The sequence below is a fragment of the Eublepharis macularius genome, chromosome 7, assembly GCF_028583425.1.
Source record: "Eublepharis macularius isolate TG4126 chromosome 7, MPM_Emac_v1.0, whole genome shotgun sequence".
NCBI classification, from domain to species: Eukaryota; Metazoa; Chordata; class Lepidosauria; order Squamata; family Eublepharidae; genus Eublepharis; species Eublepharis macularius.
In genome coordinates this window covers 3,330,515-3,344,916 of record NC_072796.1, presented here as the reverse complement: position 1 = coordinate 3,344,916, position 14,402 = coordinate 3,330,515, and the positions used below count along the sequence as shown (strand labels likewise).

General features: G+C 53.1%; 1 protein-coding gene across 7 annotated transcripts in view; it reads left to right on the top strand.

Annotated features, from left to right (window-relative positions):
- Window positions 1-14,402, top strand: part of LOC129333226 (protocadherin gamma-C3-like) — a 235,475-nt gene that overhangs the window by 186,784 nt on the left and 34,289 nt on the right. For all 7 annotated transcript variants that reach the window (XM_054984745.1, XM_054984743.1, XM_054984741.1 and 4 more), the window contains exon 2: window positions 13,672-13,733. In XM_054984745.1, the coding sequence (XP_054840720.1) occupies window positions 13,672-13,733 (62 nt within the window). The remainder of the gene's footprint in view (window positions 1-13,671; window positions 13,734-14,402) is intronic.

Sequence of the window (14,402 nt, the reverse complement as noted above, 5' to 3'; positions counted from 1 at the left end):
AAAGCCATTCACTCAGCAGGATATCAACAGCACAGATACGCTTCTGGCCGGAAGTTTCTCCCAAGAACCAAATAAGGTGAGGCATGAAATCTAATTCTCCCAAGAACAAAATTTGTGTTCAGTAGGTCAAGGATATTTCCCAGGGTCTTTAAAGTGCTACCAGGCTCAAATTTTGTTCTATTACTACTAGACTAATATGGCTACCCACTGGGAAATATTCTCCAAGCACCCTTTGATCCCAATGTTGCATGTGGTGGTCTTGAGGACAGGGACAGTGATACCAAATAAGTGTTATATTAAGATGGTTGATTCGTTAGTTGGAACTTTTTCCTTAGGATGTGAGGTTCCACAAGTGGATGCGCTGTCCATTTTCAAGTATTTACAAAAGGAGGAGCTCAGAAAGGTATACGAAGTGATGGTTTTAAATTACCACAATACAGATGGTGGGTTAAATATTAGCAAGAGCTTTCTAGGTATGCGAGAAGTCCAGCATTTGAATAATTTGCCTGAGGAGGTTGTAGAATCGTCTTCCTTTGGATGCTTTTAAAGGGGAAGAATTAGAAATGCTTTAAGCGGTCCAACAAGGGGCTGTGCAAGACAGTTCACCCATTGAGTCCATTCTGGTAGTATGATTCTTCCCTTGGATGTCGTATTATTAACCGTAGAGAAAATGTAAGCTTTTCTATCCCTCTAATGAACATAAATGATTTGGCACTTTGTAAACTGTCTCTTTTTAAAACTGTGGCCTAAAAACTGCTTGGTGTGTAGATTTCTGCCGATGAAAGCTATGCCATTGCTTCTTGGTTACAATGAATCTGCTTAGAAATACTTCTGCCCCGACTGTGATGTTCTAATTTTGGACAGTCCAATGAATGGAACCGGGAGGCCTTTAGGCGATGCCGAAGCGCATACATTCTAGCAACGAGTGGTGGGTATTTCTGTGTTTGGAAGTGAATGTTCTGAAAGGGTTGCTTTTGCCTTGGTAACGTCTATGGTTTTAAATATAGAGAAAGAGGAGGAGGAGGAGGAGGAGGGTGCTTTGAGAAATGCCAAAGCCTTTTCTATAAGGGTTCCTATCTTCCCTTTGTTGCATTTTAACAGATACCTTTTTCATAGGGAGTGAAAAATCAGCCCAGTTATTAGCCAGAGAAGCAATGGTTCTGTAGTCCCCGCAGCTGAGAGTTCCTTTTTTTGTTAAGAGGAGATGGAAGGAATCTGGCTCCAGTGAACAATGAGGATTTGTACCGTTCAGGCTTTCCCGGACGTGCTGTTTCCTTGAGAACAAGAAGCAAGGCTGCTAAACTTAGCTGCCAAAACCAGTGACGAACCTGGCTCCTGAATCCTTAAGTTTGGGGTTGAAGGACCAGGGCGATCACTTCTGGCGTCGCCACTTTCCACATCGCTGTGGCTTTAAGAGTGTAGGTGGCGTTGCCATTGGTGGAGAGTGAGCATAGCTGTCATCCGGTCAGGTGCTGCTGATCCCAGTTTGATTGGGAGGGGGGGGCAGAATCTGTTCTTTCTTCCTTGACTTTCCTCCTCCTCCTCCTCTGTCGTTGTCGTCGCTATGGCTGTAGTTCAGCTTCCCTCCCCCAATCCACCCCCTCAGCTCTCTGACTAACACTCTGTTGCTGCAGCCAGGCAAGCTTAAAAGCCACTTTAATGCCTCTGGAAGGGAAGACTGAGGGATTTTAAAACCGCACTGCTCCTGGTCCTGTAGCCTCCTGGCCACTGGGATACCACAGAGGTTCTTTCTGGGAGAAGACTTCTCTCCAATGGAGGCACATTTGTCATGGCAACCTTCATCCAAATGGCAAGTACTGGGCTTCTTTTTGCTGTTCAGCTGGGCATTGGTCACAGGACAGATCCACTACTCAGTGGTGGAGGAATCGGAGCCAGGGACGGTGGTGGGGAAGGTGGCTCAGGACGTGGGCTTAACAGTGGCAGATCTCTCAAGTCGCAGGCTGAGGCTGGCTGAGGAGAGCAAGAGGTACTTTGCAGTAAACCTGGTCAGCGGTGCTCTTCTGGTGAGCGAAAAGATAGACCGAGAGAGCCTGTGTGGAGCCAGCTTGGTATGCCTCTTGCCAGTCCAAGTTGTCATAGAAAACCCCCTGGAGCTCTTCCACCTGGAAGTGGAGATTCTGGACTTGAATGACAACTCCCCCATGTTCCTCACTCCCTGGCTTTCCTTGAAGATAGCCGAGTCTGCTGCCATAGGGGCACGTTTCCCACTGGAGAGCGCGCACGATGCAGACGTGGGGGCCAATGCTGTCAGTGCCTATCGTCTCAGCCCCAGTCCCCACTTTTCGCTCCACGTAAAGAATGTGAAGGATGGCAAGCTTTTACCAGAGCTGGTGCTGGAGCAGCCTCTGGATAGAGAGCAGCAGCCAGAGCACCAGCTGATCCTGACTGCTCATGATGGGGGGGACCCCGTCCTGTCCGGAACGGCTCAGCTCATCATTGTGGTCCTCGATAATAATGACAACGAGCCCACGTTTGATCTTCCAGTGTACAAGGTCAGCCTTTTGGAGAACATCCCTCTAGGTTCTTTGCTCTTCAGACTCAACGCAACCGACCCTGATGAAGGGGCTAATGGGGAAATACAGTACTCCTTTGGAATTCACACCTCTGAGTCCATCCAGAAGCTGTTTGGCCTGGATCCCCACACGGGTGAGATACGTGTCCAAGGAGCTGTGGATTTTGAAGAATCCCGTTCTTACGAACTCCACGTGAGGGCCAGAGACAAGGGGGTGCCGCAGATGGAAGGCCACTGTGTGATCCGTGTGGAAGTGGAAGATGAGAACGACAATGCCCCTGAATTCCTTCTTGCCTCGCTTGTAAACCCAGTGCCAGAAAATTCCCCTTTGGAGACAGTGGTGGGGCTTTTCAATGTACGGGACCAAGATTCAGGTGCCAATGGGGAAGTAACTTTAGAAATATCCCCAAAGTTGCCATTTAAGATTAAATCTTTTGAAAACCACTATTCTTTAATGACTCGTGAGAAGCTGGACAGAGAATCGGTTTCTCAGTATACTATCAAACTGACCGCCCGAGATGCGGGATCCCCACCTCTGACCACAGATGTCGTTATCATTCTGAACATCTCAGATGTTAATGACAATGCCCCATACTTCTCCCAGAACTTCTACAACTCCTTCTTGAAGGAGAACAACCCGCCTGGCTCCCTGCTGTGTACAGTGGCAGCCGTGGATCCCGATGAGGGGGACAATTCCCGCCTGACTTACGCAGTGTCGGGGACTTTGATGCAAGACGCCCCTGTCTCTTCCTTTGTCTACATAAACCCAGACAATGGGAATATTTATGCCCAGCGCTCTTTTGACTATGAAATGGTCCAGGTACTACAGATCCCGGTCACTGTCCAGGATGCTGGGTCACCCCAGCTGAGCTCCAATGTCACTGTCTACCTCTTCATACTGGATCAGAACGATAACACACCCGCTGTTTTGCACCCAGTGACCGGCCAGGAACTGTCAGCGCTCCAAAGGATCCCTCAGTCTGCACCGGCAGGCTACGTCGTCACCAAAGTCTCAGCAGTGGACGCAGACTCTGGCCACAATGCCTGGCTGTCTTACTCGTTGCTTCCGCAGTCCACAGACCCGTCATTGTTCCGAGTGGCTCCCTACTCAGGGGAAATTCGGACCATTCGAGACTTCCAAGAAACGGATCTCCCTGCACAGAAAATCCTTGTCCTCGTGAAGGATAACGGAGACCCTTCTTTGTCCACCACTGTCACCATCTTGGTTTCTTTGGAGGATAAAGTGTTTGAGGAAAGGCCTCAGCTGCATGATTTCATGACTAAACCCAAAGAAAAATCGGACCTCACCCTCTACCTGATTATTGCACTGGTGGCTGTCAGCATTGTGTCCCTTGTTACTTTTATTGTTCTGTCTGCCAAGTGCTTTTGGAGTAAAAGGGACAGGGGTTCTTCTTGCTGCAGCCTGAGTGATATTCCTGCCAGGGACGTCTTCAAACAGTGCAGCCCCAAGCTGCAGCTGAACTCAGATGGCACCCTGAAGTACATGGAAGTCACCCTGAGGCCCACCGAGTCTCAGAGCCAGTGCTATAGGGCCAGCTACTCCCCGGGATCTGACAGAAGCGATTTCACCTTCATGAGGCCTGTGGATTATCCCCAAACAAGCACTATGACAAGGGAATTTGATTCTTTTTTATCTCGTAATAATACACTGAACCATCCCAGGCAGGTGAGAGCAGCATTTTATCTTCCTTTTCTCCTAATGGATTGAGTGTCTCCAAAAAGCCTTTGAGACCTCACCAAAGGCTGTTCACACGTTACCCAGACAGGTGAGAGCAGCATTTGCGTGATCTGATCCCGAACTGCACTGGCCGGTGGGATCCATGTGAGCAGGGCAGATCATGGGGGCCCTTTTCCTACCTAAGCTGCTTCTGGCTTGCCAGGACCTTAAGAGGCTGGCTGTGGGGTGTGAACCGGTGCCTTCACTTGTAACACAGGCCGCCTGCCATAAGTCCCGCTCCATTTCCATGCTTAACGTTTTTAGAACAGCAAGGGCCCCTGTCCCTAAAAACGTACTGAGCCTTTTGTTCTGAGAACGTTTATACCCTTAGCCAGAGCTGTTAGGCATTTGTAGTCTAAAACCAATGAAGCCGCTTGATTTGGAAGCCTCGGCCATTGGTGCTAGCTTTCCTTGAAGTGCCTTTCCTCCCAGAAAGTACAAAGCGGCAGTCCTGAGCAGAAAGAAAGGAGGCAGGCTGTGCTCAGAAAGCCAGGGAGGCCCTCTGCTGCTGCTGCTGCTGCTGCTGCTTCAGAGGGTCTCGGGGCTGGGACAGAGATCAAAACCTTGAGTCAGTTTGGGGCTTTGTTTTCCATTGTCTGCCGTTTAGTCTGGTGTCTCTAGGTTAAAAACAGCAGGTTCCGCGGTCCTTTTTTGCACAGTAGCAACTTCCGCACTTGGATTGGTGCGTGTGTTGCTGTCCTGGGAAGGAGGCTGCTGATTGGATAAAGAGCAAGGCAGTCTCAGCCAATGACTGGGAGGCTAACATTGAAGATCGGGCGGGTGGCGCGTACCACTCCCCTCCACAGCTGTATCAATCTCTCTCAAACCAAAACAATGAATGAGAGAGGTAAACAGTGATCACAGACCCCCTTTGCTCTCCGATATTTCATATTTCTTCCAGATAGGCGGTGTGTCCTCCAGGGGCTTAAAGAAATACTGTCTGCTATAAATAGCTCCTGCTTGGCAGTTTTATTGCTTCCTGCTGTGGATATCAGAAAGATGCTCAGAACAGAAAACTCTGCCTGGCGTCTGGGACTCCTGCATGCCTTTTCTTCCTGGCTGCTTCTGAGTGGCTCTTCTGCACAGATCCGTTACTCTGTCCCAGAGGAACTCACTCGAGGATCCTTTGTGGGAAATGTTGCTAAGGACTTAGGAATGGATGTGGCAAAGCTTGCAGCTGCCAATCTGCAGGTACTTTCCGATTCTGACTCCCAGTATTTCTCTGTGAATGTGAACACTGGAATCATAATAGTCAATGACAGAATAGACAGAGAGCAGCTCTGTGGGCAGAACTTGCGGTGCTTCTTGCATCTTAAGCTCGCAATCGAAAACCCGGTGGAGTTCTATCGCATTGAAGTGGAGATTTTGGATATCAACGACAATGCTCCTGAATTCTCGAGTAGCACAATAGCTCTGCAGATCTATGAGCTGGCTGCACTGGGTGCCCGTTTCCCCGTCCCACATGCGCAGGATCTGGACGTAGGAACAAACACTTTGCAGACTTACCACCTCAGCGCCAATGAGAACTTCAACCTCAACGTGAAGGCGCGCACAGACGGCACCAAATTCCCAGAGCTGGTCCTGGAGAACCCATTGGACAGGGAGCACATAGCTATTCACCATTTGGTCCTGACAGCGGAGGACGGGGGCTCACTCCCCAGGTCTAGTACAATCCAAATCGCTGTCCACATTCTGGATGCCAATGACAACCACCCAGTCTTTGACAAGCCCACCTATCACACCCGCCTGGTTGAAAACTCTCCTCCGGGGACATTGGTGATCAAGCTGAACGCCACAGACCGGGATGAAGGGCCTAACGGAGAGATACGCTATTCCCTCAGCAGCCATAACTCGGAAACCTTGCGCAGGACGTTTGCTATCGATGACACCACAGGAGAGGTCCACGTTCAAGGGAGCCTGGATTTTGAGGAGGCCAGCGTGTATGAGATTGAAGTGGAGGCCAAAGACATGGGATCCCCCACCATGGAAGAGCACTGCAGCATTATGGTAGAAGTGACAGATGTGAACGACAACCCCCCCGAAATCGTTCTTACCTCTTTTTCCAGCTCTATCAATGAAGATGCGCCTCCTGGCACGGTGGTTGCTGTGATACACGTCAAGGACAGGGACTCTGGAGATCAAGGGAAGGTCCAGTGTGACCTGCCCAGGGACCTGCCTTTCAAACTTCGGAAGGACTTTGAGCACCAGTATTCCTTGCTGACCAGTCAGCAGCTAGACCGGGAGAGCACTGCACAATACAATGTCACCATCTATGCCTTTGACCTGGGAAGCCCCTCTTTCTCCCAACACTCCTCTTTCTCCATTACTCTGGCAGACGTCAATGACAACCCGCCTCGTTTTGACAGGTCTTACTATGAAGCCATCCTGGAAGAGAACAACCCCATAGGAGCCATTCTCCTGACTGTGTCTGCAGCGGATGCGGATAAAGACCAGAACTGCCGCCTCTCCTACTCTGTTTTGGCCAGCCCGGGGCAACAAAGAGTGGAGGATCCCACCTCCTACGTCTCCATCAACCCCACCGGCGGGCAAGTGTATGCCGAGCGCCCCTTTGACTACGAGCAGACGAATCACTTTCGGTTCCAGGTGGAGGCCTGCGACGGCGGCGCCCCTCCTCTGTGCAGCAGGATCCTGGCGCACATCTACTTGTTGGACCAAAACGACAACGCGCCCTGGATCCGCTTCCCCTTCGCTGGGAAAGACTCGGCGCTGCAGCTCAGCCTCCCCCGCTCGACCGCGGCCCACAGCCTGGTCACCAAAGTCATGGCGGTGGACCTGGACTCGGGCCGCAACGCCTGGCTCTCCTACCACGTCGAGCGGGCCACGGACCCGGGCCTCTTCAGCGCGGCCCTGCGCAGCGGGGAGGTGCGGACCCGGCGGGCGCTGCAGGAGCTGGACAGCCCCAGCCAGGAGCTGGTCGTGGTGGTCCGAGACGCGGGCGAGCCGGCCCGGTCCGCCTCGGTCACCCTGCTGGTGCTGCTGGAGGAGAGCGGCCCGGAAGCCTTGCTGGGCCTGGCCGCCCCGCCGGGCGAGAGCGCGGAGGGGCCCCCCGTGGTGACCGTCTACCTGCTCGTCTCCTTGGCCGCCGTCGCCACCATCTCCCTGGTCGCCCTGGCCGCCCTGGCCGCCCGCTGCCTGCGCCCCGGCGCCCTCGGCTGCTGCAGAAGCCGGGCGGGCGCGCTGCGGGAGCCGCCGGGCGCCGGGCTGGGCCACTGCCACTACCAGCTCAGCCCGGGGGAGGCCAGCGTCGGGGTGCAGGTGGCCTGCCTGGGGGGCCCGGCCCGCGGCTACCGCTCCTGCCTCTCCCCGGCCTCGGACGTCAGTGAGTTCGTCTTCCTGAAGCCCAGCGCGCCTCTGCGGGCGGCCTCGGGCGGCCGCGGGACGGAGCCGCCCTTCTGCAGCCAGGTGAGCGCCCGCGGGCGGAGAGGAGGGGCGGGCGGGCGGGCGGGGGGCTCGGCCTGCCCTCCCGGGCCGCCGCGGGCGGGCGGGCGGGCGGGCGGGCGGCCCTGGGGGAGCCGGGCGGCCGGGGCGTCGGGGCGGGCGCGCGCGCGGGGCGCGAGGCGGCTCTTGGGGAAGGGGCTCGGCGGCGGCGGCGGCGGGGCTTGCGGCTCGTCAGCCCGCCTGTGCCAATGAGCGGCCGCGGCGGCTGCTCTCGCCAGCCAGGCCCCCTCCGCCCGCTCCTGCGCCGGCTCCGGCTGCGGCTGCGGCGGGCTCCCGTCGGCTGCGCAGCCCGGCTCCGGGCACCGCAGAGCCCCGCCGCAGCGCAGGCATGGCCGGCCGAGCGCGCCGCCTGCCGCCGCTGGCCCTCGCCGCCGCCGCCGCCTGCCTGGCGGCCCTGGGCGCAGCGCAGCTGCGCTACTCGGTGCCGGAGGATCGGCCGCCGGGCTCGTGGGTGGGCAACGTGGCCAAGGACCTGGGCGTGGAGGCGCGCAGCCTGGCCGCCCGCCGCCTGCAGCTGCTGGGCGAGGGCCGGCGGCCGGCCTTCCGGGTCAACCTGGCCGACGGGGCGCTGCTGGTGCACGAGCGCCTGGACCGCGAGGCGCTCTGCCGCGCCAGCCCCACGTGCGCCTTCCCGCTCCAGCTGGTGCTGGAGAACCCGCTGCAGCTCAGCCGCCTGGAGGTGGAGATCCTCGACGTGAACGACAACGCCCCCCGCTTCCCCAAAGAGGAGGTCTCGCTGGAGATCACCGAGGTGGCCAACCCGGGCACCCGCCTGCGCCTGGAGGCCGCCGAGGACCCAGACACCGGCTCCAACTCCATCGCCACCTACGAGCTCAGCCCCAGCGAGCACTTCGCCCTCAGCGTCCACGTCCGGGGGGACGGTGTCAAGGTGCCCGAGATCGTCCTGGAGAAGCTCCTGGACCGGGAGAAGGCAGCCGTCCACCACTTGGTTCTGACAGCACTGGACAGCGGGACGCCCATCCAGTCCGGCACTGCCAAGGTGACGGTCCGCATCCTGGATGCCAATGACAACCCCCCTGTCTGTGAGCCCCCTGTCTCCAAAGTCTACCTGGAGGAGAATGTCCCTGTGGGGACCGTCGTCACCAGGCTCAATGTCACCGACTTAGATGAAGGCCCCAATGGAGAAGTGGAGTATTTCTTCAAGGCCAGCAACAGCGTGCCTCTGAAGCTGCTCAGCCTGTTCAGCTTGGACCCCCAAACGGGGGAGATCCGGACCAAAGCTTTGCTAGATTACGAAGAGTCCAGTGCGTATGAGATAGCGATCTACATGAAAGACAAGGGATCCCCTGCCATGGAGGGCCACTGCAACATCCGCGTGGAAGTGGTGGATGTCAACGACAACAGCCCAGAGATCACGCTGACCTCCCTGTCCAGCCCAGTGCAGGAAGATGCTCCTCTGGGCACAGTCATTGCGCTCATCCGGGCAAAGGACAACGACTCGGAGGAAAATGGCCAAGTTCGACTGGAGGTTACCAGGCACATCCCCTTCAAGCTGGTGTCTTCCTTTAAGGGGCATTACTCTTTAGTCACTAATGGCCCCCTGGACCGAGAGAAAGCTGCCGGGTATAACATCACAGTTAAGGCCACTGACTCTGGATTGCCTCCCAGAGCCACGCAGAAGAGCATCTTCATCCAAGTCTCGGATGTGAACGATAACGCGCCGGCCTTCTCCATCCCTTCCTACACAGCCCACGTGGAGGAAAACACCCCTCCGGGGACCCTCGTCTTCTCCCTCTCGGCTTGTGACCCAGACATAGGGGTCAACTCCAAGTTGTCTTACTCCATTGTGGACAACGGAAGCCATGGCCTACCCATCTCCACCTATTTTCACATAAATCAAGAGAATGGCAGTCTTTATACCTCCCGGGTCCTTGACTACGAGCAGGAGAAAGTCTTCCAGGTCCCAGTGGAGGTGAAGGATGCAGGCTCCCCGCCCCTCAGCAGCACAGCCACGCTCCATTTGTTCATTGTGGATCAGAACGACAATGCTCCCACTATTGTGCACCCTGAGGTCCCCAAGGGCTCTGCCTTTCACCACTCCTTCCCTCTCCCTGCGGAACCTGGGTACCTGGTGACGAAGGTGGTGGCAGTGGATGCTGACAGTGGCCACAACGCTTGGCTCTCCTACCATTTGCTCCAGGAGTCCAACGAGGCCCCGCCTTTCAAAGTGGAGCGCCACTCCGGGGAGATTCGGGTGACACGAGCGCTGAGGGAGCCGGGGGTGTCCCATAGAGTGGTGGTCGAGGTGAGAGACAACGGCGTGCCCTCCCTCTCCGCCTCACTAGTGCTGGTGCTGTCTTCCGAGAACCACGCTGTGCAGGACTTCCCCAAGTCTTTGGACCGCCTCCCGAAGTCGCCATCCAGGGCACCCAACTTAACTCTCTACCTTATCATCTCTCTCGTGGCCATTTCACTGGTGTCTTGTGTGATGCTGGCCGTAGTAGGAGCCCGGTGCTTCAAATCGGGCCTCTGTGTCCCGGGCTGGTTCCTACCCCACTGCTGTAGCAGGAGGACTGAGAGGAAGCCCTCTGTCAATTTCAGTGGGCGCCCGCATCCCGAAGGTTTTATCAGATACCTTGAAGTGGGTGCAGCTGGAGCTCAGCACTGCAAGTCTTGCTTCTCTCCGATGTCTGAGCAGGGCGATTTCCTGTTTGTGAAGCCCTTCAGCCACTCCACCACCGCGGAGAGCATTCTAGCCTTTGAGCAGGGCAGCAGCGCTTTGCACAGTCCTGTGGATGGGGTAAGAGATGCCCCAAGGGTGCTGGGGAAGAGCTCCTAGGGGAAGAGCCCCTTTCTGGGAGCTCGGTCCCAGACTTCGTTTTGCAAGGCGTAATGAGGGAGCAGGGTGTGTGTGGGGGGGGGAGGGGGGAGTCCAGTTTTTACTGTTTCGTTGGGGGCATGTGGCTGTCATTTTTGTCTCTGCAGTCACATTCCTTCTCTGCTCAGCACTGAACTCACCACACACAAATTTAATCAAGAGTGCTTGTTTGTTACGCTTTTAAAAGACTCTACCAGAGGATCCAGGATCCAGTGCAATCCGTGTACAGGGTGCATTATAGTGGCATATGAACTGGAGAGATCCCTGCCCAGAGGAGATTACAAGCTGGATCCAAAGAGGAAAGCAAGGCGAATGGGGAGGGGGGGGTGGAGATGCCAGTGAATGCAATTATATGAGTAACATTTTGGTTTCACTTGGGTAGAAGAAGCTTCATGGAAGAGGTGGACTTTGAGCTAAGGACTGAGGGAGCAGAGAGAGGGATGTGTGTGGGTCCGTGTTCCTTTGTTCCGTTTGAAGTACCTGCGGATGTGTTTATTCCAGTGGGCTGTGCCTGATGGATCCTTGAGCACAAGCAAGCAGTTGTAACTTCTGAGTCCCGAGGTTGTTTGTAATGGGTCAGAGAGGGAAGTCTGCTGATTTCTCAAGGAATCCCCCCCCCCGGGGATTCCCACATGGGAATGTCATGCTGGGAACCCCACAGGAGCATCTTCTTACAAGATTAGGCACAATCCGCCAGGAAGGTCTCTTGCACAGGTCCCAGTGAAATGAGTGGGGATTGTCAGTGAACTTAGCTCATGGCACAGGAGCAGCACTGTGAATGGGGGGGGGGGTATTGTATTCAAAGTGGAAACACCATTGAATGAAGAGAGGAGCAAATTACTTAAGAAAACGCCCCACGTAATTTGCGTACCATAATTTGAAGTCTTCCTCTGTGCTTCTAGTCTTCTAGTGCTTTTGTCTGTCTCTCCCACCCCCTCCCCCCTCTCTGTCCCCATGCCCGCCTTTCTTAATTCTGCTGAGTATGGAAATGAGCACAGTGTTTTGCAGTGCATGGCCTTCTGTTTGGATCGCGTTGTGCTCCTTGTTGGATCTCTCTCTCTCTCTCTCTCTCTCTTTTGGATCAATCTGTCGTTAGCTATCTGGTGCAGAAATCCAGTGGGAATGTCGAGCGGCTTTTTGTTTCCTGGAGGGCATCGTTTTTAGGAACGCCTTAATCCACACGTAGGCGCCTAAATAGAAAGGTGTCATTTCAGAACTTCCGAGAAGCACAGTGTTTACAAAACTTAATAAGAGGAACAGCTGCTCAGGATACATTTAAGGGTTTAAATTTAGGATTGAAGATTTTATTATAGTAGCCTCTGTCCCTCCAGATTATATCTGCTACAGAGGAAGTCAGCATGTCCAAGAAATGGTGGGCAGTTGTATGTATTTGTGTGAATTCTCTGCCTAGCTTTGTGCATTTGTACTAGGCATAGTCTGTTCTGCTGATGGCTACCGTTTTATACACACACTGAAATATCTGTGTAGGTAGAGCTAGGAGTTAAGGTAGTGCTGATACGCATTTCCAGAATAATGCTGGCTGCCAAAACAACAGAATGGTTTGCTTCTGGAGTTCAGCTAGGTCATGGCTGCGCAGAGTTGTGTTGGTCATGAAATCATGTTCTTTTCTGATCTTCGCCCCTGATGACTGGAAGATGCGTGCTCTCAAAGCCTCTGCATATCCTGGACCACATCTTCCTCTTTTGCTCGGCTCCTGCGTACACATAGGCACACCACCCACACGTCCCCTGTGCTGGCTGCTCCACCCCCCTTGCCTAGTTCCATGAAACTTCCAGTTCTCCACACCTCTTCATCTCCCTCTAGACCTACAGGAATCAGGGATTCCACCACCCCACAGTTCCGTTTCAGCAATCCCGCTGCATCAGAACACATATTTTGGGGTATTTTTGAGCCTTGATATGTGGCATTTGGATCCCCCACCCCTTGCTGGGATTCCAAACCCCTCAAGGGGTGTGTGCACTGCCGCCCCACTGGAGAAACACAGGCTAAAATCTTCATTTTCAGGAGTGGCTAGAAGTATCCACATCCGTTGAAATAGATTGAAGTTTTGCCATTGCTTTTAATGGGCAGCGGATTACCTCTTTACGCCTTGATGCTGAAAGCACTTTTATTCCATCCATTTCAAGGATACATTTCTCTAAATAATGTGTGGGTGCAAGTCTTTGCACCCTTATAGTTCATTATTTGTGCAAGATTATGGAAGGAAATCGCTAGCAGACTTGGACATTTGAATTGTACATCAACATTGGTATTTTCCCCCACAGTGTTCACAAAGAACTGATTCAAACATGAAGGTCATTGTGGCATTTTATGTATTGCTTTGCTTACAGAAAGTTCATTATTAAAATAATGCAACAATGTGGGCGGAAAGTAATAACAGGATTTACTAATCTGGCCAGATACAGGGCTGCTGTGTCTGTCTTCTATTGTATCTTCTAAAGAAATCATTATTGTTGTGGGAAATGGAATTTTTAATCTCGGTCAACAGAGAAAAAATTGCAACATACTAAGCACACACATCTACCAAAAGATAAAAGGAAACAGGGGCCATTAAATCAAATTCCTGCATTGGCATATCGAGGAAAAGAGACTAAATTAAGAAACACTATTAGCATTTTTGCTGTTGGCAAGAGAAAGAAATCCTGTGGGTATCAATTAATTCCGTTCCCCCGCCCCCCAGCCCATTCTTCCCAATGTTCCGGTCTTCTCTGGTTTAAATGATTCCCATTCCATCTTATTTCATGCTTTGTTTATTTCACAGCATATTTTCTGATCATAGTGAAAAATTATTCAAGGCAAAAATTACTCAGAGAACTCCCTTAATCAAGTATTTCGGTTTGAATTTTTGGGAAGATGTGAAAGAAGTCACTGTCTTTTCTGCTTCTCTGTGTGAGCTTTTAATAGTTGGAGATGTCTAGGCATTTTTAAAAAATGTTTAAATGTTCTCCCCTGCTTCTGTTTCTGTCTTATACACTAAAGCATGTCCACAACCCACAACAATAGTCAACTGAGGATCGATTTGCTTTGATGTTTTAATGTCGGAGTAGGAGCATTTCAATTCTACTTGTCTTTCTTTTTCAGCAAGCACAACCTGTTAACACAGACTGGCGATTCTCTCAGGCCCAGAGACCAGGCACCAGCGGGTGAGTGTCGAGCAGTTTCCTTTCTCTTCTGTGCAGGTTGCTTGGTTTCAGTTGTAGGCATTAGCCCTGTGCTTGGGAAATGAAGCATGGGTTTGGCGCTGGCATGCGGGTGATACTGCTGAGGGTTTGGGTTTGGCTTGGGTTTTTTGGCCCTGTTGGTTGTCAGTTTCTACTCATGGCTACCAAAATCTAGGCTGAGATTCTCAAATAATCTTCTATGGCTGTGAACAGTTAGAAAGTGTGAGCACGATAAATTTCGGATTTCTGACTGACCCTGGTGGAATAGGTAGTCTTTCCCCATGCTAGCAGTCAAGAACAAGAGAGAGAAAAATGTTTGCTACAAGCAAGGTTGTCAGCGGACTAGAAGGCCCACGCCCAGGCTTGTGCATTGAAGAGGTCTGAAATGCAGAAATCAGTCAGGGAAGATTTTCAGGGTGCGGAGTGTAGCGTTGTTGTTTGCTGTTAAAGGGCAGCTGCAGAGAGATTTGCAAGTCAGCAATACTGTTCCGGTTGAAGACGGAATCTGGACAACAAAACCTGGTATTCCTTCTCTAGCGCAGGCTGTTTCGCATCCAAAACAGAGGCGAGTATCCTTATTAAGAGAATCCACGCCACATCTTCCCCTAATCACTCACTTCCCATGTTCCCCCCCCCCACTTTGCTGTGAGT